Raw genomic sequence first — 24840 nt, forward strand, 5'->3', positions numbered from 1 at the left:
ATGTCATCATCATAGGTGGTCCCTCGAAGCGAGGATGACTTGCTTCCACACTAAAAAGGGATGAGTTCACAGGTGTTTCAATGAAGGACCTAATATTCCAGATCCCGAACTACATCCTGAAGGGTGGAAGATGCCTGTGTGTGGATTGTTTTAACGTGGGGTGACCGTTGCACACCAGCCACCGCACGGGGCTTGACAGAGCGAGGTCTTGGTCCAGTGGCAAGGGTTAACCAGGACAACTGGAGACCTGCTCTGCTGCACGGACCCAGTGCGCTCACATATCGCAGTGTGGGCTGGGCCCGTGCTGCCCCTGGGCTCCTGGCCCTGAACTCACGCCTCCCCTGGGTCCCAATCACATCCCTCTACAGTCTCTCGCCGCTCCTGCCGTACCTGCCCACGCTCCAATCACCGACCTGGACCTTGATAACGTCACTCTTCGCTGCCATTGCCCTCCTGCACCAGCTCGCGCTGTACCTTGACGTGGTACACCACCACGCTGCCCATGGTCACCGCTCACCGCTCCTTCTATGGCCCCGGCCTGCCGCTGGTGTCTCTCGCAGGTCGGGCTCGCCACACTGGGATGTACTGAGATAGTGAACAGTGCAATACTATACCAGGTATGTGAAGATGGGCTGCCTCGTTCTTTGACCCTACGTTATCTGGTGAACCAGTTTCAGGAGTGAGATATGGCGAGAAATAAATTATTTGCATTTCGATAGCGCTTTTAATGATGTCAGGATGTCCCAAATTGCTTTCAAGCCAATGAAGTACTTTTGGAGTGTAGTCACTGTTGTAATGTGGGAAACATGGCAGCCAATTTGTGCACAGCAAGCTCCCACACACAACAACGAGACAATGGCCAGATAATCTGTTTTTGTTATGCTGATTGAGGGATAAATATTGGCCTCAGGACACCGAAGAGAACTCCCCTGCTCTTCTTCAAGCAGTGCCAAGGGTTGATTTTCATCCCGCTGAGAGGCAGATTGGACCTTGCTTTAACATCTCATCCAAAAGGCAGTACTGCACTCCACCAACCATCAAGTCAATGGAGGGGGAATTGAACCCACAAACGTCTCGACTCAGAGGCAAGGGTGGTACTGCCAAGCCATGGGTGACACCTCAAGGCTGGTGCTCTACCTACCCTGGCAGGTGACCCACACTGGCACATCTCGAACTCTCCGAGCAGCCCTACCCCGCGCACAGTCAGAGAACCCCTGCCCAGGTGACAACCACTTGTAGAAAAATTCTTTTATTGTAAAGTCCGGCTTCTCTGCCCGAAGCACAATAATAAAGCAACAGTACAATGTCCATAAAATAGAATAGTGACGCCTTAACACTTTGTTGCGTGTCGTATTATCGAGACTTCATGTGTTTTTTTACTAAAATAAGAACCTTTTAAGATTGTACAAATCGACACATAGAAATGATGTAGAAATCAGCCATTTCTCACTGTGAGGAGACAGGTCTGTGCCCGAAACATATTAAACACAATACTTAAAGCAAAAAAAAATAGGTTTACAAGATTTAAACAGGAATAAGGTCTTGCTTGTTCGCTTTTGCAAAGACAGATTCATTCTGTGCCCCCTTTGCATCTCTCCGTGTCTCTGCGAGCTGTACCATGGAGAAAACTGTGGCCAATATAACCGGTACAGGTGGTGACGATATCCAACACTTTTAAGGCTCAATATTCAAACTGTGTTACTGTCCCTGTGGCCGACGGCACATTCTGTGTCTCGTGTGTCACAGCACTCCGCAGGATAGACCTTTCTCTTCCCCCCCACGCCGATTGACCCAGAATTTAGCGTTTGATTCGATGTTTCTTTCCGTACTTTTTTTAAAGCTTTATCTTACAGTTCAGTCACATCTCTCCCAATGTCTTTGAAACAATCGCGGGAAATTCTAATGAAGGCAAGCCAGCGGGAACGTTACTGTTGTGTTTGTGTTTTTGGGTAGAGGGGCGTTTGGGTGGGTGAGTGAGAGGGCAGGGGCGGGCGGGATGGAAAACTAAAATGACTTAGCGTTGGATAAGCCCGTTTCACAGCAATCATCTTTGAAAAACTCTCCGTGTCCTGCAACAGTTAAAGGACAGAGTCATTAACATCAGCTCCTGCACTCAATAAAATTGAGCGTATATATATATATAAAAAAAAAGAAAAAATGAAAATAAAAAGGGGATGTAAATCTGCCCAAAGGTTCCAGTCCGTCCATCCATCCCTCGAAGGGTTGATGCGGAATTTTAAGGCCAGTCTGATCTGTTGAGTGTTAAGAATCTTCGCAGGTGTCTTTCGAGCCATAGAGATCGGCCAGCCTCTTGAAGCGGGGTCCCCAGCTGTTGAGGTAATCGTAGTCCAGATCGGATTCAGTAGTGGCTGACTCCAGCGAGCTGAGGGAACCGGCCACTGAGCCCCGCCCCTCGTAGCCGTAGATCTGGATGGAGTCGTAGGGGGGGGCGGTGGGGTCACAGTCGGCCTCCTGCAGCCGCACCTTGATGAAGTCATCGACATCCACGCTGTTGGGGGCGGCGCAGAAACCCTGCCGGGGCGCGTACTGCAGCTCGGGCTTGATGTCCTTGCGCGGCAGGAAGCCGTTGAGGCCGTCGGGGTTCTGCAGCGTGGCGATGTCGAAGGCCTCCGTGTCCTCCTCGCCGCCCCCTTCGTCGTCATAGCTGATGATGTTCTCCCGCACGTCCTCCTCCTCGAACACGATCAGCGGCTCCTTCTTCTGACGCCTCAACGTCACAAATAGGACCACGATCACTGGGGGAGAGAAAAGAGAACAGGCGGGTTAACCTTCCGCACACGGCTTTACATACAGGTAATAAATTACCGAGCTAAAATGCAAAGGGCTATACAACTGTTCCAGCTGTAATCAGCCGCGGCTCAGTGGGCAACACACTCGCCTCTGAGGCAAGAGGTCGTGGGTTCAAGTCCAACTCCAGGAACTTGTGCACAAAAATCCAGGCTGACACTCCCAGGTCAGTGCTGGGGGAGTGCTGCACTGTCAGAGGTGCCGCCTTTCGGATGAGATGTTAAACTGAGGCCCCGTCTGCCCTCTCAGGTGGATGTAAAAGATCCCACAGCATTATTACGAAAAAGAGCAGGCGGTGTTCTACCTGGTGTCCTGTGCAATATTTATTCCTCAATTAAAAAATATCAAAAAACAGATTATCTGATCATTATCACATTGCTGTGTGTGGGAGCTTGCTGTGCACAAATTGGCTGCCGCGTTTCCCACATTACAACAGTGACTACACTCCAAAAGTACGTCATTGGCTGTAAAGTGCTTTGAGACGTCCAGTGGTCGTGAAAGACGCCATATAAATGCAAATCTTTCTTTCTTTTTTCCCCTCCCAGTCACACACCTTCCTGACTGGGAAATATATCGGCCGTTCCTTCATCGTCGCTGGGTCACAATCCTGGAACTCCCTCCCTAACAGCACTGTGGGAGCACCTTCACCACACGGACTGCAGCGGTTCAAGAAGGTGGCTCACCACCACCTTCTCAAGGGGCAATTAGTGACGGGCAATAAATGCTGGCCTTTCCTGCAATGCCCACATCCCGGGAACAAATAAAAGAAAACCCAGCACATAGGGCCCAAGTTTCCACAAGAAAAAAAACGGGCGCCCCCTAAAAAAATCCTCGGTATTCTCCACCGACTTACAGGTCCTCTGGCCCTCGGCACAGCCGGCACGAGCTGTGGGGGGGGCGGAGCCTGGTCCCAGCGCTGAAAACAGTCGGCACGCAAGTGCAGTAGCTCCAGGCGCCGAACTGTGTGGAAGCGGCCCGAAGCACGCAGCCCCTAGCCCTGGCCCAATGGCCTCACTGGGGCTGCGTGAATGAGGCTCCTCCCACGGCCAGCTCCTGCTTCCCCCCGCCGACCAGACCTGACACCCGCTCCCCCCCCGACCTGACACCCGCTCCCCCCCCGACCTGACACCCGCTCCCCCCCCCGACCTGACACCCGCTCCCCCCCCGACCTGACACCCGCTCCTGTTCCCCGACCTCCCCCTCTCTTCCCCGACACCCCCCCTTTTTCCCCCCCCTCCCTCTTCTCCCCTCCCTCCCCCCCCTCTTCTCCCCTCCCTCCCCCCCAACTCTCTTCTCCCCTCCCTCCCCTCTCTCCCTCCCTCCCCTCTCCCTCCCCTCTCTCCTCCCTCCTCTCCCCTCCCCTCTCCCTCCCCCTCCCTCTCTCCCTCCCTCTCTCCCTCTCCCCTTCTCTCTCTCCCTCCCTCTCTCCCCTCCCTCCCTCCCTCTCTCTCTCTCTCTCTCTCCCCCTCCCGCTCAGCGGCACGAACAGCTGCAGAATTCTCCCTGGCTGAAGCACTTTCACACAGGTAGGAAGATGGTTTATTTAATCTTTTCTTGGCTTATAAATGTTTATTCAGGTTGGATTTATTTGTATAATATTTGTAGAAGTATAAATAAGGATTTATTGTCGAATTGAATGAGTTCCCCTCCCCCCCCCACCCACCTCGTTCTGGACGCCTAATTTGTAACCTGCGCCTGATTTTTTAATGTGTAGAACAGGTTTTTTCAGTTCTACAAAAATCTTCACTGGCGCCATTCTACTTTAGTTTGGAGTACATTTTCACTGTGGAAACTTTCAAATCAGGCGTCAGTGGCCGGACACGCCCCTTTTGAAGAAAAAATTCTGTTCTAAACTAGAACTGTTCTACCTGACTAGAACTGCAGAAAAAAAAATGTGGAGAATTGCGATTTCTAAAATAGTCCGTTCTCCACCAGTTGCTCCTAAAAATCAGGCGCGAATCATGTGGAAACTTGGGCCCATAAGAGCTAAATGTAGCGTACCTGAGGACAAGCTCAGTTGACAGGCTAAAGGGATTCCTTCAGTAATGGGATTGATATGGTCTTGTGGTGTAACTAATGGGTTTCCAAGTTCCCAACACATTGATGCGATGTGCTAATCGCTGATATTTTATCATTTCAACCCCTTGGTTGCTTTCCATTGCACAAGTTCATCCCAGGAGGACAACTGTGCTTCATCTAGGGTTAGTATTTGAAAATAGAAAAACATTTCGATTCCATCTATCTTCCTGAAGAGAAGAGAGGAGAGTGTTGAGTGATTGACGGCTTGCTCTGCACTGGTTTGCAGTGGAGTCAGCCTTATTGTTTGTCTCACATAAAGTCATAGCAGAAAGAAAAGGTACATGAGGTTTATCTCATCCGGTACGAGCTTGGACTATATCTGAACATAAGGGCAATGACGCAGGGGAAAAGACCAATCATAACCTCTTTCAGTTTAGTCTACGGTGTTTGCTGCTCACGATGTGGTCTCCTCTACATTGGGGAGACCAAGCATAGATTGGGTGACTGCTTTGCGGAACACCTCCGTTCAGTCCGTAAATGTGACCCTGAGCTTCCGGTCGCCTGTCACTTTAATTCCCCGCTCCACTCGCACTCTGACCTCTCCGTCCTCGGCCTCCTGCACTGTTCTAATGAAGCTCAACGTAAGCTCGAGGGACAGCACCTCATCTTTTGGTTAGGCCCTTTACAGCCTCCGGACTCAACATCAAGTTCAACAACTTCAGAGAATAACCCCTGCCCATATTTATCACACAGTAGCTGCTGATGATCCTGCCATTCCCATTTACACCCTCTCTAGACCCATCTTTTGTTTCTTTACTTGTCCCATTACCATCTCCTTTTACTTTGTACAATAACCCCTTTTGTCTCTCTAATCTCTCCTGCCTTCCCTTCACAGACCTTCCCTTTTGTCCTTTCCTTCCCTCCCCCTTTCCCTGCCCCTGCACTTGTTTAAAAACCTGATGTATCTCTCACTTTCTCCCGTTCCAGTGCTGACAAAAGGTCATGGAGCTGAAACGTTAACTCTGTCTCTCTCTCTCTCCACAGATGAGCGTCCCCAGCATTTTCTGTTTTTATTTCAGATTGCCCGTACCCACAGGACTTTGCTTTGATGTTGTTGTGGGAAAGAACCAGTGTTCCCATCAAGCTCGGGAATTCCCCGCAGGCCTGCTGGTAATCAGCGAAATCGCGCATGTGCCCAAATTTGAATGGGCCGTACACCCAAAAAAAACATTAGCGGGAACATTGGGAAAGACCCACTGGTCCATGAAACCTGACCCATGCCTTGTGGAGCACACAATATATACAATATATTGCCTGTGGGAGAGGCAAAAAAACAGGTTAAAAACCCAGACCAATTTAGTGGGGAAATAAGTCTTGAAAATTCCTCTACCGACACCCCCTCACCTCCGAGGTAGTCACACCTAGTCCCTAGATCACCCTGGCAGAAGTTGCCCAAATGACTGCACACAGGCCACATGTAGCTCTGAGCCCTGGCACTGTACCGTACAAGGTCCAGAAAGATCAATCACACAGTCATCGAATGGGACAGCACAGTAGGAGGCCATTGGCCCACCCAGTCCGCACTGGCTCTATCAAAGAGCAATCCCGTCACTCCCACTCCCCACTCTTTTCCCACATCCCGGCAATTGTTTCTCCTGCAAGCATTTGCCCAATTGCCTTTTGAAGGCGATGATTGAATCTGTATCCACCGCCCTATCCAGCCAATGCATTCCAAACCCTAACCACTCGTTGCCTTAAATAAAATTCCTCATCTTCCCCTTCTCTTTATTTACACTATCAACGAGGGACATCAGTTATGTGGACATCGCTTCTCGGCCTTTTGGCTAAGATCATGCGTAACTGACCTGACAGGGGAGTAACCATGACCCCAACGTGGTTCTCCCTGGATCAGGAAGGTGGTTCTCCTATGCTTTTTGGAAATAGGAGGTGGGTGGGGTGGCTTGACCCATCCACCTCCTCGGAGGTGTGGGGGGTGCCTGACCCATCCACCTCCATGGCACGAACCTGGTATTGCAGTACTTCCAGGAACGGTGCAGTGGCTCTAGGCCTTTTGGCTAAGAGCATTAGCGCAGAGTGATCCTTGATGTGTGCAAGGTGACCTCTGGCGTTTGTAATCTGACAAGATGATCTGACAAAGAATTGGAAAGATTGGCAACGAAAAAAAAGAAAAGAAAAAAAAATCAGTTATGTGGACAGACGAGAGACGCTGGGGCTGATCTCCTTAGAACAGAGAAAGTTAAGGGGAGATTTAATAGAGGGGTGAAAAACCAGGAAGGTTTTGATAGAGTGAATACGGAGAAACGGTTCCTGGGGGCAGGAGAGTCGGTAACCAGAGGAACACAGATTGATGATAATCGCCAAATGAATCAGAGGGGGAAATGGTGAGAATGTTTTTACGCAGTGAGTTGTTGTGATCGGGAACGCGCTGCCTGAAAGGGCGGTGGGAACAGATTCAATAGTAACTTTCAAACAGGGAATTGGATAAATACTTGAAAAGGAAAAAATTGCAGAGTTACGGGGAAAGAGCGGGGGGAGGGGGACTGATTGGATCGCTCTGTCACAGAGCCGGCACAGGCTCGATGGGCCCAATGGCCTCCTCTTGTGCTGTGAGATTCTGTGAAGTATATAAGGGTCAAGTAGGTGTTGAAATCATGCTCTTGATGTAACCGATGGATTGGTGTGGAATTCCTCGGCCCATCAGCAATGTTCCCTTTAAGATGTGCGGCCGGCTCAACGGATTTTAAATGCAAAAACCGCGTGAGAGGATGTTTGAATGGGACCTCACGGCCCCAAAAAACCATTAGAGGGAACATTGTTCATGAGGTTAATATCTGACCATTTTATTGTACTCATTACTATTATTGTTGGGGAGCTACAGTACGCGGACGCTGCCTGCGACTACGCACATATAGAGGCTGAACTCCAGGACATAGTCAACATATTTACCGAGGCGGACGAAAGCACGGGCCTTACGCTAAACATCCGTAAGACAAATGTCCTCCATCAGCCTGTCCTCACTGCACAGCACTGCCCCCCAGTCATCAAGATCCACAGCGCGGCCCTGGACAATGTGGACCACTTCCCATACCTCGGGAGCCTCCTCTCAATAAGGGCAGGCATCGACGACGAGATCCAACACCGCCTCCAACACAATAGTGCAGCCTTCGGCCGCCTGAGGAAAAGAGTGTTTGAGGAACAGACCCTCAAAGCTTCCAGCAAGCTCATGATCTACAGGGCTGTAGTAATACCCACCCTGCTGTATGGCTCAGAGACGTGGGCAATGTACAGAAGGCACCTCAAGTCGCAGGAAAAATATCACCAACGATCTCTCCGCAAGATCCAACAAATCCCCTGGGAGGATAGACACACCAACAGCAGCGTCCTCGACCAGGCCAACATCCCCAGCATTGAAGCACTGACCACACTCGATCAGCTCCGTTGGGCAGGCCACATTGTTCACATGCCAGACACGAGACTCCCAAAGCAAGCGCTCTACTCGGAACTCCTTCACGGCAAGCGAGCCCCAGGTGGACAGCAGAACTGCTACAAGGACACCCTCAAAGCCTCCCTGATAAAGTGCGACATCCCCACTGACACCTGGGAGTCCCTGGCCCAGAGACCGCCCTAAGTGGAGGAAGTGCATCCGGGAGGGCGCTGAGCACCTCGAGTCTTGTCGCCGAGAGCATGCAGAAACCAAGCGCAGGCAGCGGAAGGAGCGTGCGGCAAACCAGTCCCACCCTCCCCTTCCCTCAACCACTGTCTGTCCCACCTGTGACAGGGTCTGTGGTTATCATATTGGACTGTTCAGCCACCTAAGGACTCACTTCAGGGGTGGAAGCATGTTTTCCTCGATTCCGAGGGACTGCCTACGATGATGATGTTGGGAAACCCTATGAAGAACTGAAACTAAACGATAATGATTTGTGAATAATGGTGTTTGAGGCAATTGTCATGGGCCTTCTGTGACAAAACAAAAGTTTTGAATATTTAAATAAGTCTCTGCCTTGTCTGGGGAACCCCATCCACTCCCGTTGCAATCAGTAACTTTGCTTCCCATCTGCTGTCGGATATTGCCATCCAGGACAAAGCAGCCGTTTGATCGGCCCCCCATCCATCACCTTCAACACTCACTCCCTCCACCACCGGCGCACCGTGGCTGCAGTGTGCACCATCTACAAGATGCACTGCAGCAACTCGCCAAGGCTTCTTCGGCAGCACCTCCCAAACCCGCGACCTCTACCCCCTAGAGGGACAAGGGCAGCAGGCGCATGGGAACACCACCACCTCCACGTTCCCCTCCCAGTCACACACCATCCTGACTGGGAAATATATCGCCCGTTCCTTCATCGTCGCTGGGTCACAATCCTGGAACTCCCTCCCTATCAGCACTGTGGGAGCACCTTCACCACACGGACTGCAGCGGTTCAAGAAGGCGGCTCACCACCACCTTCTCAAGGGGCAATTAGGGATGGGCAATAAATGCCGGCCTTGCCAGCGACGCCCACATCCAGGAACAAATTTTTAAAAGGACACTTGTTGAAATCGTGTTTGCACAATGACTGGGTGTTGTATTGACCCCTTCATTATTCCGAAATGGAAAATCATTCGGTTTATTAAAGGAAATTGAATCGCAATGGCAATGTAAGGCTCCAATGATAAATTCTTAATTTGACTGACAATGAAATGGGACAATAATGATAGCTCATGTTGAGCTTCCAAAGCAATGGTGGTTGTAAATGAAAATGTTTTTTTTAATTTCCAATGCTGTCAATCAGGAAAGTGAAATCGAACATTTCGGAAAGAGTTGTGACCAAGAGTGGAGACCCGAGGAACATTAACCTGCCTTCTCTCTGTTCAGGTGCTGCCGCATGTTTTATGATCTCTGTAATCTCCTCCGCCTCCACCACACTCCCAATGCCCACCCGACCCCGAGATGTCTGCGCTTCTCCAATTCTGCCCTCTTGAACATCTCTGATTATATCGCTCAACCATTGGTGGCCATGCCTTATATAAGAACATAAGAAATAGAAACAAGAGTCAGCCATTCGGCCCCTCGAGCCTGCTCCACTATTTAATACCATCATGGCTGATCTGATCATGGACTCAGTTCCACTTCCCCGCCCGCTCCCCATAACCATTGACTCCCTCATCACTCAAAAATCTGTCTATCTCCACCTTAAATATATTCAATGACCCAACCTCCACTGTTCTCTGGGGCAGAGAATTCCACAGATTTACAACGCTCTGAGAGAAGAAATTCCTCCTCATCTCAGTTCTAAATGGGCGACCCCTTATTCTTAAACTATGCCCCTAGTTCTTGATTCCCCCAAGAGAGGAAACATCCTCTCAGCATTTACCTTGTCGAGCCGCCTCAGTATCTTATACGTTTCGATAAGATCACCTCTCATTCTTCTAAACTCCAATGAGTACAGGCCCAACCTGCTCAACCTTTCTTCATAAGTCAACCCCCTCATCTCAGGAATCAACCTCGTGAACCTTCTCTGAACAGCCTCCAATGCAAGTATATCCTTCCTTAAATACGGAGACCAAAACTGTACACAGTACTCCAGGTGTGGCCTCACCAATACCCTGTACAGTTGTAGCAGGACTTCTCTGCTTTTATACTCCATCCCCCTTGCAATAAAGGCCAACATTCCATTTGCCTTCCTGATCACTTGCTGTACCTGCATACTAACTTTCTGTGTTTCATGCACAAGGTCCCCCAGGTCCCTCTGTACTGCAGCATTTTGTAATCTCTCTCCAATTAAATAATAAGTTGCTTTTATATTTTTCCTGACAAAATGGATAACCTCATACTTTCCTACATTATACTCCATCTTCCAACTGTTTTCCCACTCACTTAGCCTGTCTATGTCCCTTTGCAGATTTTTTGTGTCCTCCTCACACATTGCTTTCCCACCCATCTTTGTATCATCGGCAAACTTGGCTACATTACACTCAGTCCCTTCATCCAAGTCATTAATATAGATTGTACATATTTGATTGTAATCCTTTCCCTATACCCCAAGCTCTGAACTCCCTCCCTAAACCTCTCCGCCTCTCTCCCTCTCTTTCCTCTGTCAAGACGCTCCTTAAAACCGACCTCTTTGATCAAGCTTTTGGTCACCTGCATTAATTTCTACTTAAGCGGCTCAGTGTCACATTTTTTAATCTCATAACACTCCTGTGAAGCACCTTGGGACATTTCACTACGTTAAAGGCGCTATATAAATACAAGTTGTTGTTGTTGTAACGGGCCGGGACGATAAGCAATTGAGCGGGGGCAGAGGCATGCATCTGATCCGCACTGGGTTTGGGGGGAGGGGGGTTGCTAAATTGGATGTGTTTTCAGGCCTCCTGGTCAGTTCAGACCCAGATCGATAAATTGTTTTGCCTGCGGTTCCCCCGGAACATAGGAACAGGAAGAGGCCATTCAACCCCTTGTTCCTGTTCCTCCATTCAACGGGACCATGGCTAATCTGCGAGCTAACTCCATATACCCACCTTTTCCCCGCTTCCCTTAATATCTTTGGTTCACAAAAGTCTATCATTCTCAGATTTAAAGTTAACAATTGATCGAGCATCAACTGCCATTTGCGGAAGAGAGTTCCAAACTAGAACTGTTTCCTAATTTCACTCCTGAAAGGCCTGGATCTAATTTTTAGGCTCTGTTCCCTAGTCCCCAGCTAATGGAAAAAGTCTCTCTATCTACCTGTAATGTATTTGCTTCATGGGTTCCTTGCTTAAGAATTCACATCAACACATTGCTATTAAGAACTAGTTGGTTTATTAACAAAGGTTTAACAATCACACTACACATTACCAGTTCATCCACCAGGTTCACAACCACCTGCCTCATCGTAGATGATGTAAACCCAACTGGCTGGGGTTTTATTGAGTCTTGTGAACATCACGTGACTGGCTGAACCACTCACAGTGCAACAGCTCTACAACTATTTTTTGTAAAACTTTTAAATTAAGTGCTCCTTTTTTAAGGGTACAATTAACAGGTCAACAACCATTTTAGTTGAAACCATCAATCAAGTGCCCCCTTAGTAACATAGGGCACTAAAACCAAAACCATAAATCAAATTAATATTTGGTTGCCGGGGGTGATGATGCACTCCAGTCCCTCCGGCGCCCACCTCTCGCGGAAGGCCGCGAGCGTACCGGTGGACACCGCGTGTTCCATCTCCAGGGACACCCTAGCTTGGATGTAACCGCGGAAGAGAGGCGGGCAGTCAGGCTGAACGACCCCCTCGACCGCCCGCTGCCTGAACCGGCTGATGGTCCCCTTGGCCAGGCCCAGGAGCAGTCCTACGAGGAGGCCCTCGGACCTACCCGCTCCCCTCCGCACAGGGTGCCCAAAGATCAGGAGTGTGGGACTGAAGTGCAACCAGAAATTGAGGCGCAGCCCCTTCAAATATTGGAAGAAGGGCTACAATCTCGCACACTCAATATAGACGTGGAACACGGACTCCTCCAGACCGCAGAAATTGCAGGCGCCTTGGGAGCCCGTGAACCGACTTAAAAACTTGTTGTACGCGACTGCGCCGTGCACCACCCTCCAGGCCAAGTCCCCAATAAATAGTGGGAGGACTCCCGCGTAGAGTGCACTCCATCAGGGACCCCCGTCTCCTCCGGACAGCAAGATAGTGCGCCATGGCGTGTCCGGACGGCAACAACAGCTGTACAAACCTGTGAGCATACTGACACGTGCATACATTACACTACCCTCTTTGCTCCCCTTAATGTCTTGAAAACTTCGATCAGATCACCCCGTAACCTTCTAAATTCGAGGGAATACAGCCCTAATTTGTGTAATCTCATCTTGTAATTTAACCCTTGGGGTCCGGGTCTCAGTCTGCTAAACCCCCAGAACTGCTCACAGTGCCCCTGATGTGGTGTAACCAGGGCTTTGTACAGCTGTAGTATAATTCTAACCCCGGCGGAGGAGCCTCTGGGGTCATGACTTGCACCGGCAGACTGCCAGTGATAAACAATGGAGGCCAGCGGACCGATCTGTCGTGGTCCTTCCCCCCCGATCACATTGTTCCTCCTGTTCAAGCACCATCCAACTGCGACTCCTTCTTTAAGTCGCTCTTTGCAACCTACCAGTGAATAATAGATTTGAATATAAAGCAGGGGGTTTCCCCAAGATCCCTCCTCTTGCCTCCCCCATTTCTCAGCTATTCTGCTGCACTGTTCCAGCGCTCTCCTGATCACCCTCCCATCTTCCACTCTCCACAAACTTGAGCTCATCCAAAACTCTGCTGTCCCATATTCAAACTCACACCAAGTCTCACACAATTGGGGAGACCAAGCGTAGATTGGGTGCCCGCTTTGTGGAACACCTCCGTTCAGTCCGTAAGTGTGACCCTGAGCTTCTGGTCGTCTGTGTCACTTTAATTCCCCGCTCCACTCGCACTCTAACCTCTCCGTCCTCGGCCTCCTGCACTGTTCCAATGAAGCTCAACGTAAGCTCGAGGAACAGCACCTCATCTTTCGATCAGGCCCTTTACAGCCTTCTGGACCCAACATCCAATTCAACGATTTCAGAGAATAACCCCTGGCCATCTTTGGCTCCCTCCCCCCCACCCACCGCCTCAATCTTATATAATTTTTCTCTCCCTGTCTCCAATGGCAGCCGGTAATTATCCCGCCATTCACACCCTATCCAGACTAACCTTTTTCTAATTCCTGCCATTACCATCTCAAGTCGGCCCATCATCCCTTTTGTCTCTCTAATCTCTCCTGTCTTCCACCCTATCACAGACCTTCCCTTTTGTTCTTCCCTCCCCTCCTCCTTTCAGTGCTCCTCAAGAATCTGTTCATTTCGAACATTCGCTGGTTCTGACGAAGGGTCATCGACCCGAAACATTAACTCTGCTTCCTCTCCACAGACACTGCCCGACCTGCTGAGATTTCCAGCATTCCCTGTTTTTATTATCGCATCGAGTCCAGCTCACCCATCATCCCCTGTGCTCACTGACCCATGTCCTAACTCGTACCCAGTCCCACTCACCCATCACCCCCTGTGCTCACTGACCCATGTCCTAACTCACACCCAGTCCCACTCACCCATCACCCCCTGTGCTCACTGACCCATGTCCTAACTCACACCCAGTCCCACTCACCCATCACCCACTGTGCTCACTGACCCATGTCCTAACTTGTACCCAGTCCCACTCACCCATCATCCCCTGTGCTCACTGACCCATGTCCTAACTCACACCCAGTCCGACTCACCCATCATCCCCTGTGCTCACTGACCCATGTCCTAACTCGTACCCAGTCCCACTCACCCATCACCCCCTGTGCTCACTGACCCGTGTCCTAACTCGCACCCAGTCCCACTCACCCATCGCCCCCTGTGCTCACTGACCCGTGTCCTAACTCGCACCCAGTCCCACTCACCCATCACCCCCTGTGCTCACTGACCCATGTCCTAACTCGTACCCAGTCCCACTCACCCATCATCCCCTGTGCTCACTGACCCATGTCCTAACTCGCACCCAGTCCCACTCACACATCACCCCCTGTGCTCACTGACCCCGTGTCCTAACTCACACCCAGTCCCACTCACCCATCACCCCCTGTGCTCACTGACCCGTGTCCTAACTCACACCCAGTCCCACTCACCCATCACCCCCTGTGCTCACTGACCCGTGTCCTAACTCACACCCAGTCCCACTCACCCATCGCCCCCTGTGCTCACTGCCCCGTGTCCTAACTCGCACCCAGTCCCACTCACCCATCACCCCTGTACTCACTGCCCCGTGTCCTAACTCACACCCAGTCCCACTCACCCATCACCCCCTGTGCTCACTGCCCCGTGTCCTAACTCGCACCCAGTCCCACTCACCCATCACCCTCTGTGCTCACTGCCCCGTGTCCTAACTCGCACCCAGTCCCACTCACCCATCACCCCCTGTGCTCACTGCCCCGTGTCCTAACTCGCACCCAGTCCCGTTCACCCATCACCCCCTGTGCTCACTGCCCCGTGTCCTAACTCGCACCCAGTCCTGTTCACCCATCACCCTCTGTGCTCACTGCCCCGTGTCCTAACTCGCACCCAGTCCCACTCACCGATCACCCCCTGTGCTCACTGCCCCGTGTCCTAACTCGCACCCAGTCCCGTTCACCCATCACCCCCTGTGCTCACTGCCCCGTGTCCTAACTCGCACCCAGTCCCACTCACCGATCACCCCCTGTACTCACTGCCCCGTGTCCTAACTCGCACCCAGTCCCACTCACCCATCACCCCCTGTGCTCGCTGCCCCGTGTCCTAACTCGCACCGAGTCCCATTCACCCATCACCCCCTATGCTCACTGACCCGTGTCCTAACTCGCACCGAATCCCGCTCACCCATCACCCCCTGTGCTCACTGACCCGTGTCCTAACTCGCACCCAGTCCCACTCACCCATCACCCCCTATGCTCACTGACCCGTGTCCTAACTCACACCGAGTCCCGCTCACCCATCACCCCCTGTGCTCACTGACCCGTGTCCTAACTCGCACCCAGTCCCACTCACCCATCACCCCCTATGCTCACTGACCCGTGTCCTAACTCACACCGAGTCCCGTTCACCCATCACCCCCTATGCTCACTGCCCCGTGTCCTAACTCGCACCCAGTCCCGCTCACCCATCACCCCCTATGCTCACTGCCCTACATTGGCTCCTGGCCCGGCAACGCCTCCGTTTTAAAATTCTCATCCTTATTTTCAAATCGCTCCTTCAGCTTGCCCCTCCCTATCTCTATAACCTCCTCCAGTCCTACAACCCACCGAGATCTCTGCGCTCACCCAATTTGGCCTCTTGTACATCCCTGATTTAAATCACACCACCATAGGTGGCTGTCACTTCAGCTGCCAAGACCCTAAGCTCTGGAACTCCCTCCCTAAGCCTCTCCGCCTCTCTCCCTCGCTCTCCTCCTTTACGACGCTCCTTGAAACCTTCCTCTTTGACCAAGCTTTTGGTCACCTGTCCTAATTTTGCCTTATATGACTTGGTGTCAATTTTTGTCTGATAACTTTCCTGTGAAGGGCCTTGGGATGATTTACTGTGTTAAAGATGTTATATAGCTTGGTTACACCACACAGAGTACTTGGTACCATTCTGGTCACCATATTACTGGACCAGTAATCCAGAGGCCTGGACTAATAATCTGGAGACATGAGTTCAAATCCCATCACGGCATCCGGGGAAATTAAATACAATTAACTAAATCTGGAATTAAACAGCTGGTGTCAATAATGGTGACACTGGACAGTGTCAATAATGGTGATAGTGGATTGTTGTAAAAACTCATCTGGTTCGCTGATGCCCTTTAGGGAAGGAAATCTGCCGCCCTTACCCGGTCTGAGCGATATGTGACTCCAGGCCCACAGCGATGTGGTTGATTCTTATCTGCCTTCTGAAATGGCCCAGTGAGACACTGCGTTGTACCAAACTGCTACAACATCAGCACTGTGGGAGCACCTTCACCACACGGACTGAGAAGACAGCTCACCACCACCTTCTCAAGGGGCAATTAGGGATGGGCAATAAATGCCGGTCTGGCCAGCGACGCCCACATCCCGAGAATGAGTAGATTTTGAAACTTACCGAGAAGTATAATGATGCAGGTGAGGATGGCGATCAGAGCACCGGTGCTCAGTCCGGCCGGCAACGTTAAGGGTTCCGCGTTACACGACTGCACGCTCCCGTCGGCACTGCAGCTGCACACCCGGATGGTGAGGGTGTTGGTGCTGCTCATGAGGGGCACACCTCCGTCCGAGATCACCACCGGTAAGAGGTAGACCTCCTGCTTCTCACGGCTCACGGCTCCGCGGCGCACCTTTAGGTCAGCGGCACGGCCTGCGGGGGAAATAACGGCACAGAGTGAGGTAACCGAGAACTTCGGGCAGAATCCCTTCACACATCCACACTCGAAGATGATGCACAATCAACAACATGGGTATCATCGTCTTGTGGTTAAACTGCTCGCATAGTGACAGGAGGTTATATACAGTCCCACCATGGTGAGCTGTAGCAACATAGCAACATAGGAGTTGGCCATTCAGCCCCTCGAGCCTGCTCCATTCAGTTAGATCGGGTGATCTGTGGAGTGCAGTATTTATTCACAGACTTGGACGAAAGACAATGTGCAGGAACAGCACAGATGTTGGAAGGAGTAAACGATGGGGTAAAACAAGAAGTAGTGAGTAAGTGCCCCCCAAGCTCAAGGCATTGGACATTTTGTTGATGAAGAGCTGGCCCCTCCCCTTTAACCATCGCCCTGCTAGGGTTTACCCGCCCGGTACACACCCCCCGACACTGTCACTGTCATTGCCGGCGCTGCTTCAGGGGAGGATAGCCAATGCCGGTGCCGGGTCGCCAACGGGGCGACGATGATGTCACAATCTCCGAGACGCAGGAGATCGGAGCGCAGTGCCGTAGCACCGTCGCTGAACTCCCGCCGAATTTAGCAAGAGTCATTAGCGCCGCCACAAAGATGTTTGCATCCGGATAGCGCCCCCTGGGGGTTGGGCTAATGGGAGGCGCAAATGACCCCACTTTTTTCCCCACAAGTCGGTTCATTTTCAGAGGATGGAAAAGCTGAGGGAGATACAGTCTCTGAATTTTGGAGGCTTACATAAGAACATAAGAAATAGGAGCAGGAATAGGCCCCTCGAGCCTGCTCCGCCATTTAATAAGATCATGGCTGATCCGATCAGGAACTCAGGTCCACCTCCCCGCCCGTTCCCCATAACCCCTTATCCCCTTATCGTTTAAGAAACTGTCTATTTCTGTCTTAAATTTATAAAATGTCCCAGCTTCCACAGCTCTCTGAGGCAGAGAATACCACAGATTTACAACCCTCTGAGAAAATAAATTTCTCCTCATCTCAGTTTTAAATGGACGGCCCCTTATTCTAAGATCATGCCCCCTAGTTCTAGTCTCCCCCATCAGTGGAAACATCCTCTCTGCATCCACCTTGTCAATCCCCCTCATAATCTTATACGTTTCGATAAGATCACCTCTCATTCTTCTGAATTCCAATGAGTAGAGGTCCAACCTACTCAACCTTTCCTCAAAAGTCAACCCCCTCATCCCCAGAATCAACCGAGTGAACCTTCTCTGAACTGGCTCCAAAGCAAGTATATCCTTTTGCAAATATAGAAACTAAAACTGCACACAGTATTTCAGGTGTGGCCTCACCAATACCCTGTATAACTGTAGCAAGACTTCCCGGCTTTTATACTCCATCCCCTTCGCAATAAAGGCCAAGATTCCATTGGCCTTCCTGATCACTTGCTGTACCTGCATACTATCCTTTTGTGTTTCAGGTCCCGCTGTACTGCGGCACTTTGCAATCTTTCTCCATTTAAATAATAACTTGCTCTTTGATTTTTTCTGCCAAAGTGCATGACCTCACACTATCCAACATTATACTCCATCTGCCAAATTTTTGCTCACTCACTTAGCCTGTCTATGTCCTTTTGCAGATTTTTTGGGTCCTCCTCACACATTGCTTTTCCTCCCATCTTTGTATCGTCAGCAAACTTGGCTACGTTACACTCAGTCCCTTCATCCAAGTCATTAATATAGATTGTAAATAGTTGGGGTCCCAGCACTGATCCCTGTGGCACCCCACTAGTTACTGTTTGCCAACCAGAGAATGAACCATGTATCCTGACTCTCTGTTTTCTGTTAGTTAGCCAATCCTCTATCCATGCTAATATATTACCCCCAACCCCATGAACTTTTATCTTGTGTAGTAACCTTTTATGTGGCACCTTGTCAAATGCCTTCTGGAAGTTCAAATACACCACATCCACTGGTTCCCCTTTATCCACCCTGTTCATTACATCCTCAAAGAATTCCAGCAAATTTGTCAAACATGACTTCCCCTTCATAAATCCATGCTGACTCTGCCTGACTGAATTTTGCTTTTCCAAATGTCCTGCTACTGCTTCTTTAATAATGGACTCCAGCATTTTCCCAACCACAGATGTTAGGCTAACTGGTCGATAGTTTCCTGCTTTTTGTCTGCCTCCTTTTTTAAATCGGGGCGTTACATTTGCAGTTTTCCAATCTGCCGGGACCTCCCCAGAATCCAGGGAATTTTGGTAAATTACAACCAATGCGTCCACAATCCCTGCTGTTACTTCTCTTAAGACCCTAGGATGCAAGCCATCAGGTCCAGGGGATTTATCTGCCTTTAGTTCCATTATCTCACTGAGTACCACCTCCTTAGTGATTGAGATTCCCCCCTCCCATAGCCCCTTGACTAACCACTGTTGGAATATTGTTAGTGCCCTCTACCGTAAAGACTGATATAAAATATTTGTTCAGAGTTTCTGCCATCTGCATGTTCCCTATTACTAATTCCCCGGTCTCATCCTCTAAGGGACCAACATTTACTTTAGCCACTCTTTTCCTTTTTATATACCGATAGAAACTCTTGCTATCTGTTTTTACATTTTGTGCTAGTTTACTTTCATAGTCTATCTTCCCTTTCTTAATCATTTTTTTAGTCATCCTTTGCATGCTTGGGAGTTAAAGAGCAGGAAGTGTAAACACAAATGAGGTGCTGATGTTGTGATTGGTCCTCATTAGACACCAACACTGGGAGATCTGCACGGCCCTCAAGCTCATTGTTTGATACTGTTATACATCTGTTTTATATTTCACGTGGTTCAGGGTGGAGCCTAGCCCGAACGATGCCTCTCTCCAGCAACTTCCATGGGCAAGCCCCCCGTTGGCACTGATGGGGAATGGCCATACATACAACCATACAATCATAGACAACGTGGAAGGAGGCCATTCGGCCCATCGTGCCGTAGCCCGGCAGGTTACGGCACTTCAGGTGCATATCCAGTTACTTTTAAATGTGGTGAGGGTTTCTGCCTCACCCACCCTTTCAGGCCGTGAGTTCCAGACCCCCACCACCCTCTGGGTGAAAACATTTCTCCTCTAATTCCCTCTAAACCTCCCACAATTACTTTAAATCTACACCCCTGGTTATTGACCTCTCTGCTGAGGGAAATGAGTCCTTCCTATCCACTCTATCCAGGCCCCTCATAATTTTATACACCTCAATCAGATCTCCCATCAGCCTCCTCTGTTCCAAAGAAAATAACCCCAGTCTATCCAATCTTTCCTCATCGCTAAAATTCTCCAGTCCAGGCAACATCCTGGTAAATCTTGTCTGCACCCTCTCGAGGGCAATCGCACGTCACAGGGCATTGTATCCCAGTGACAGGTAGCACCTTCTCAGCCAGTGGCTCAGTGGGCAGCACCCTCACCTCTGAGTCAGAAGGTTGTGGGCTCCAATCCCACTCCAGGGACTTGAGCACATAAATCTAGGCTGACATGCGAGTGCAGTGCTGAGAGAGTGCTGCACTGTCGGAGGTGCCGTCTTTCAGATGTGACATTAAATTTAGGGCCTGTCTGCCCTAAAAGATCGCACAGCACTATTTTGAAGAAGAGCAGGGGAGTTATCCCCGGTGTCCTGGGGCCAATATTTACCCCTCAACCAACATCACTAAAACAGATTATCTGGTCATTATCACATTGCTGGGAACTTGCCGTGTTTCCTACATTACAACACTTCAAAAAGTATTTTGTTGGCTTTGAAGCAGTTTGCGACGTCCGATGGTCATGGAAGGCACTATGTAAATACAAGTCTTTCTTTCTTTTTTCTATCAGCTCAGGAACAAAGAATATCGGAGAAAGAAACCAAAAATAAATGATATTGGGAAACATGTGTATAATAGGCACCTCTGGGACTGAGACAAGGCAGTCCTCGGGAACAGATAAAGGTCTATTACAGGCTGGGGTGTGGAGTTTCCACTCAATGAGCATTAAACCGTAATGTAGGTGAGGACGTTCTGAGCTAAAACCCTGAAACATTAACCAAAGTCTTCTATGGCGTGACAGCGAGGTTAACAACTGTCTGCCCAAAGTCATTAATCAGACGGCAGGTATAATGAATTGGTGGGTGTGTCAGTAAGTGTCTAAATCCATTGGTTACGGGTCACAGGGATTGGAAGTAACCATTATAAGTGGGTGGTCTCCTTGGATAAACACTCCAGTTGCTCTTGGATTGATGGCTTCTCGTGTTCCCCCATCCCCCACATTGCTGCGATATTGGAATTCCAGCTTTAGCGAGGGACATACCATTGGAATGTTACAGAAACCACATTCATAAAGGAGCAATTTGGTGCGTCAGATTGCATTAGCAACTCAACTCGTGGGCCGAGGCTGGAAATCACGTTGAGAGAGTCCCACCGGCGTAGTGTGACTGACGGGTAGTCGGTTCAATGCTGCCAGACCCACGATCAGCCCTATGGCCCACGATGATGTTGTACTGCAGCAGGCGATCACCAGGACCGTGGGCCAGGGTGTTGTGGGGTTGCTCAGTAACGCTACATAGAGATTGGACGGGAAAGTGGAGTTGAGGTCGAAGATCAGCCGTGATCTTATTGAATGGCGGAGCAGGCTCGAGGGGCCGAATGGCCGACTCCTGCTCCTATTTCTTATGTTCTTATTAAAGTGAGTCGCAAGGTCCGTTGCAGAGCAGAGTGCTGGGGATTTTCAACCGAGTTGGTTGCGCATAGATTTGCTACCACAAACACAGACAAAATACACATGGCCTCTAAACACATCCCGATCATCATCATCTTTTGGAGGCAATGTTCATTTGTTCAGTGTCCGTTGGGATGTGTGTAGATTATTCCACGATTCTGTTACACTTTAGGTGAAAATGTTCCCAATCCCCGACACTCGAAATTCCCCCCTTACTAAAGGGGAAGCGAGATGAGAAAGGAATAGAGGGATATGCAGACAGGGTGAGATGACGCAGAGTGGGAGGAGGCTCGTGTGGAGCATAATCTCCGGCACGGGCCATTTGGGCCAAACGGACCATTTTATTGCTGTAAAATCGATGTAATATTCTATGTAATCATTTTATAACTTGTGTTGCCCTGGTATTCGAACCCTTCAAAGCTCCAGTTTTAACTGCGGGTGGATTCCCCGCTCAGGCCTGAGTTAAAATTACAGTCGGTTCTCAGTGATGTCACTGGGCCACACCATGCCCGTGTAAAGAAGGACCCTGTTGGCTCCGGGCAGGTGTCCTTGCTGCCTGCTCAGGAAAGCGGGTTAAAATCACAGATGTCGCGATTGTGGCGGCTTTGGGACAGGCCAGAGCCCGGGGCGATTTTAACCACGCGCCCGCCACCTCCTGAATCTTAGCGCATAATTTCCCCAGATCGGCTTTAGTGTAATCTCTAAAAACCTCAACTCGATCATATCAAAGTCTTTTCCTTGCCAGAGAGAACATGTTCACCTTCATTAACCTTCCTTAAAACACACACACAAAATTCCTCAAACCAAGATTCATCTTTGTAGCTTGTCCCTGTTACAGGCAAACTCCACTGTCCCTGGAAAACCCCCGACAAAACCCTCATCTACTCTTGTTCCTCCAGCATGGTCAGTCCATCACACAGGAGTCGCGTTTCACATGAACTGATTCTCTTCTTTAAATGTACTTACACAGCTATTTTTCTTTCACGATTATATTAACGTGTTATAAAGCATATACATAAATATTCAAGAGGAGGAGGAGCTGAATGAATCTCACACAGTGTGAAGGCATCTCATTAACTCTCAGCTTCCATGTCCAATGTGATCTCCAGTCGTACAACATGTAGAATGCAATAAGCTCCTTAATAAGAGCAGAAAATGCCATCATTCTGACACACGATGATATGTCATCTCCTTGTGTAGCTATTAATGTTCAGAATGGGGACAGTTAGAACTGCAAGTTTGTCAGAGTTTAGTGATGATTTTGGAGAGTAAAGCTTTGCGAAGGCCCTCGGGCACTGGACACTGGTGCAGTACTGAGGGACTGCTGCACTGTCGGAGGGGCAGTACTGAGGGAATGCTGCACTGTCGGAGGGGCAGTACTGAGAGAATGCTGCACTGTCGGAGGGGCAGTACTGAGAGAGCGCCGCACTGTCAGAGGGGCAGTACTGAGGGAGCGCCGTACTGTCAGAGGGGAGTACTGAGGGAGCGGCGCACTGTCGGAGGGGCAGTACTGAGGGAGTGCTGCACTGTCGGAGGGGCAGTACTGAGGGAGTGCTGCACTGTCGGAGGGGCAGTACTGAGGGAGCGCTGCACTGTCGGAGGGGCAGTACTGAGGGAGCGCCGCACTGTCGGAGGGGCAGTACTGAGGGAGTGCCGCACTGTCGGAGGGGCAGTACTGAGGGAGCGTGCTGAGGGGGAAGGTAGAGGGACCCGGAGCAGGGCAAGGGATGTGGGATATGGGGTAGGCACAGGGTAAAGGGAGGAGGTGGGATAGACACAGGGGAGAAGATATGGGATAGTCAGAGAACAGAGTATATGGGATCGGCGGTAGAGGGAGCAGTTGGAATAGGATAGGATCACGGGACAGAAGGGATTGTATAGTTACAGAATAGAGATAGGTTTCTGCAGAGATACTGCAGGAACAGGGTAGGGATATGATGATCATGGAAGTATAGTATATCGGCAGGTCATACACAAAGAGTGACCAGCTCACATCCACCTCTTAGAACATTGGAACATAAGAATTAGGAGCAGGAGTCGGCCATACGGCCCCTCGAGCCTGCTCCACCATTCAATAAGATCATGGCTGATCCGATCATGGACTCAGCTCCACTTCCCTTCACTCCTTTATCGACAGGGATCATGGGATGGTGATCAGGAACAGGGCGGGGGAATGTTGCTTCTCTTCAGGAGCACTGAGGTCACTGTAGCTGGCCATCTTCTGCCTGAGCCGGTATTACACAGGATCACATCGGATATACGGCCCAGAAACAGGCCATTCAGCCCAACCAGTCCAGGCCGGCGTTTATGCTCCACTCGAGCCTCCTCCCGTCTTTCCTCATCTAACTCTATCAGTATAACCCTCGATTCCCTTCTTCCCCATATGTTTATCCAGCCTCCCCTTAAATGCATCGATACTATTCACCTCAACCACTCCCTGTGGTACCTTTCATGATTTTAAAGACCTCTATGAGATCACCCCTCAGTGTTCCCTTTTCAAGCGAAAAGAGACCCAGCTAATTTCTCATTTCCTGATATGTATACCCTCGCAATTCTAGTATCATCCTTGTAAATCATCTCTTGCACAATCTCCAGTGCCTCTATATCCTTTTGATAATATGGTGATCAGAACTGTACGCAGTGCTCCAAGGTTTGATACAGGTTTAGTATAACTTCCCTACTTTTCAATTCTGTCCCTCGAGAAATAAACCCTAGTTCCTTGTTTGTTTTTTTCTGACCTTGTTAATCTGTGTCGCAACTTTTCTCAACAAACTCAACACGTTTCAGGGATTGACCCGAGAAGCTTCCTAGTCCACCTAGCTCAGCTGCTGTTTTCCCATCCTTCCCCTGGAGAGAATGGTGCGAGGTTTATCAGGCTGATTGACATTCTCACAATCTGAATGTTCCTCTCCTGGGGTGTAACCACCTCTATCCCGGCTGATAGTGGGGGGGAGGGGAGGAGGGTTTGACGATAAGAGAGGAGTCACTCACACCCACCGGACCAAGTATTAAACTGCAAGTCAACCCAGAGATCCAGGTGGGTACCCCCTCCCCTGTCCCCGGGACAGTCCGGAGCGAGTCTCCCCTCCCCTGTCCCCGGGACAGTCCGGAGCGAGTCCTCACTCACCGGGACAGTCCGGAGCGAGTCTCCCCTCCCCCCTCCCTGGGACAGTCCAGAGCGTGTCCTCACTCACCGGGACAGTCCAGAGCGAGTCTCCCCTCCCCCCCACAGTCCGGAGCATGTCCTCACTCACCGGGACAGTCCGGAGCGAGTCTCCCCTCCCCCCTCCCCGGTACAGTCCGGAGCGTGTCCTCACTCACTGGGACAGTCCGGAGCGAGTCTCCCCTCCCCCCTCCCCGGTACAGTCCGGAACGAGTCCTCATTCACCAGGACAGTCCGGAGCGAGTCTCCC

The 24840-nt window shown here is 50.3% G+C and overlaps 1 protein-coding gene and 1 pseudogene across 1 annotated transcript in view; one reads left to right on the forward strand and one right to left on the reverse strand.

Annotated features, from left to right (window-relative positions):
* Positions 1–1233: 1233 nt before the first annotated feature.
* Positions 1234–24840, reverse strand: part of LOC139278990 (cadherin-11-like) — a 231596-nt gene continuing 207989 nt past the window's right edge. The window contains exons 11-12 of the mRNA XM_070898290.1: positions 16460–16711; positions 1234–2756 (exon numbers count right to left, since the gene is read on the reverse strand). Of these exons, the coding sequence (XP_070754391.1) occupies positions 2263–2756; positions 16460–16711 (746 nt within the window). The 3' untranslated portion in view covers positions 1234–2262. The remainder of the gene's footprint in view (positions 2757–16459; positions 16712–24840) is intronic.
* Positions 6652–6889, forward strand: LOC139279120 (U2 spliceosomal RNA; annotated as a pseudogene).

This window comes from Pristiophorus japonicus, chromosome 13, assembly GCF_044704955.1.
Source record: "Pristiophorus japonicus isolate sPriJap1 chromosome 13, sPriJap1.hap1, whole genome shotgun sequence".
In the NCBI taxonomy this organism is placed as follows: Eukaryota; Metazoa; Chordata; class Chondrichthyes; family Pristiophoridae; genus Pristiophorus; species Pristiophorus japonicus.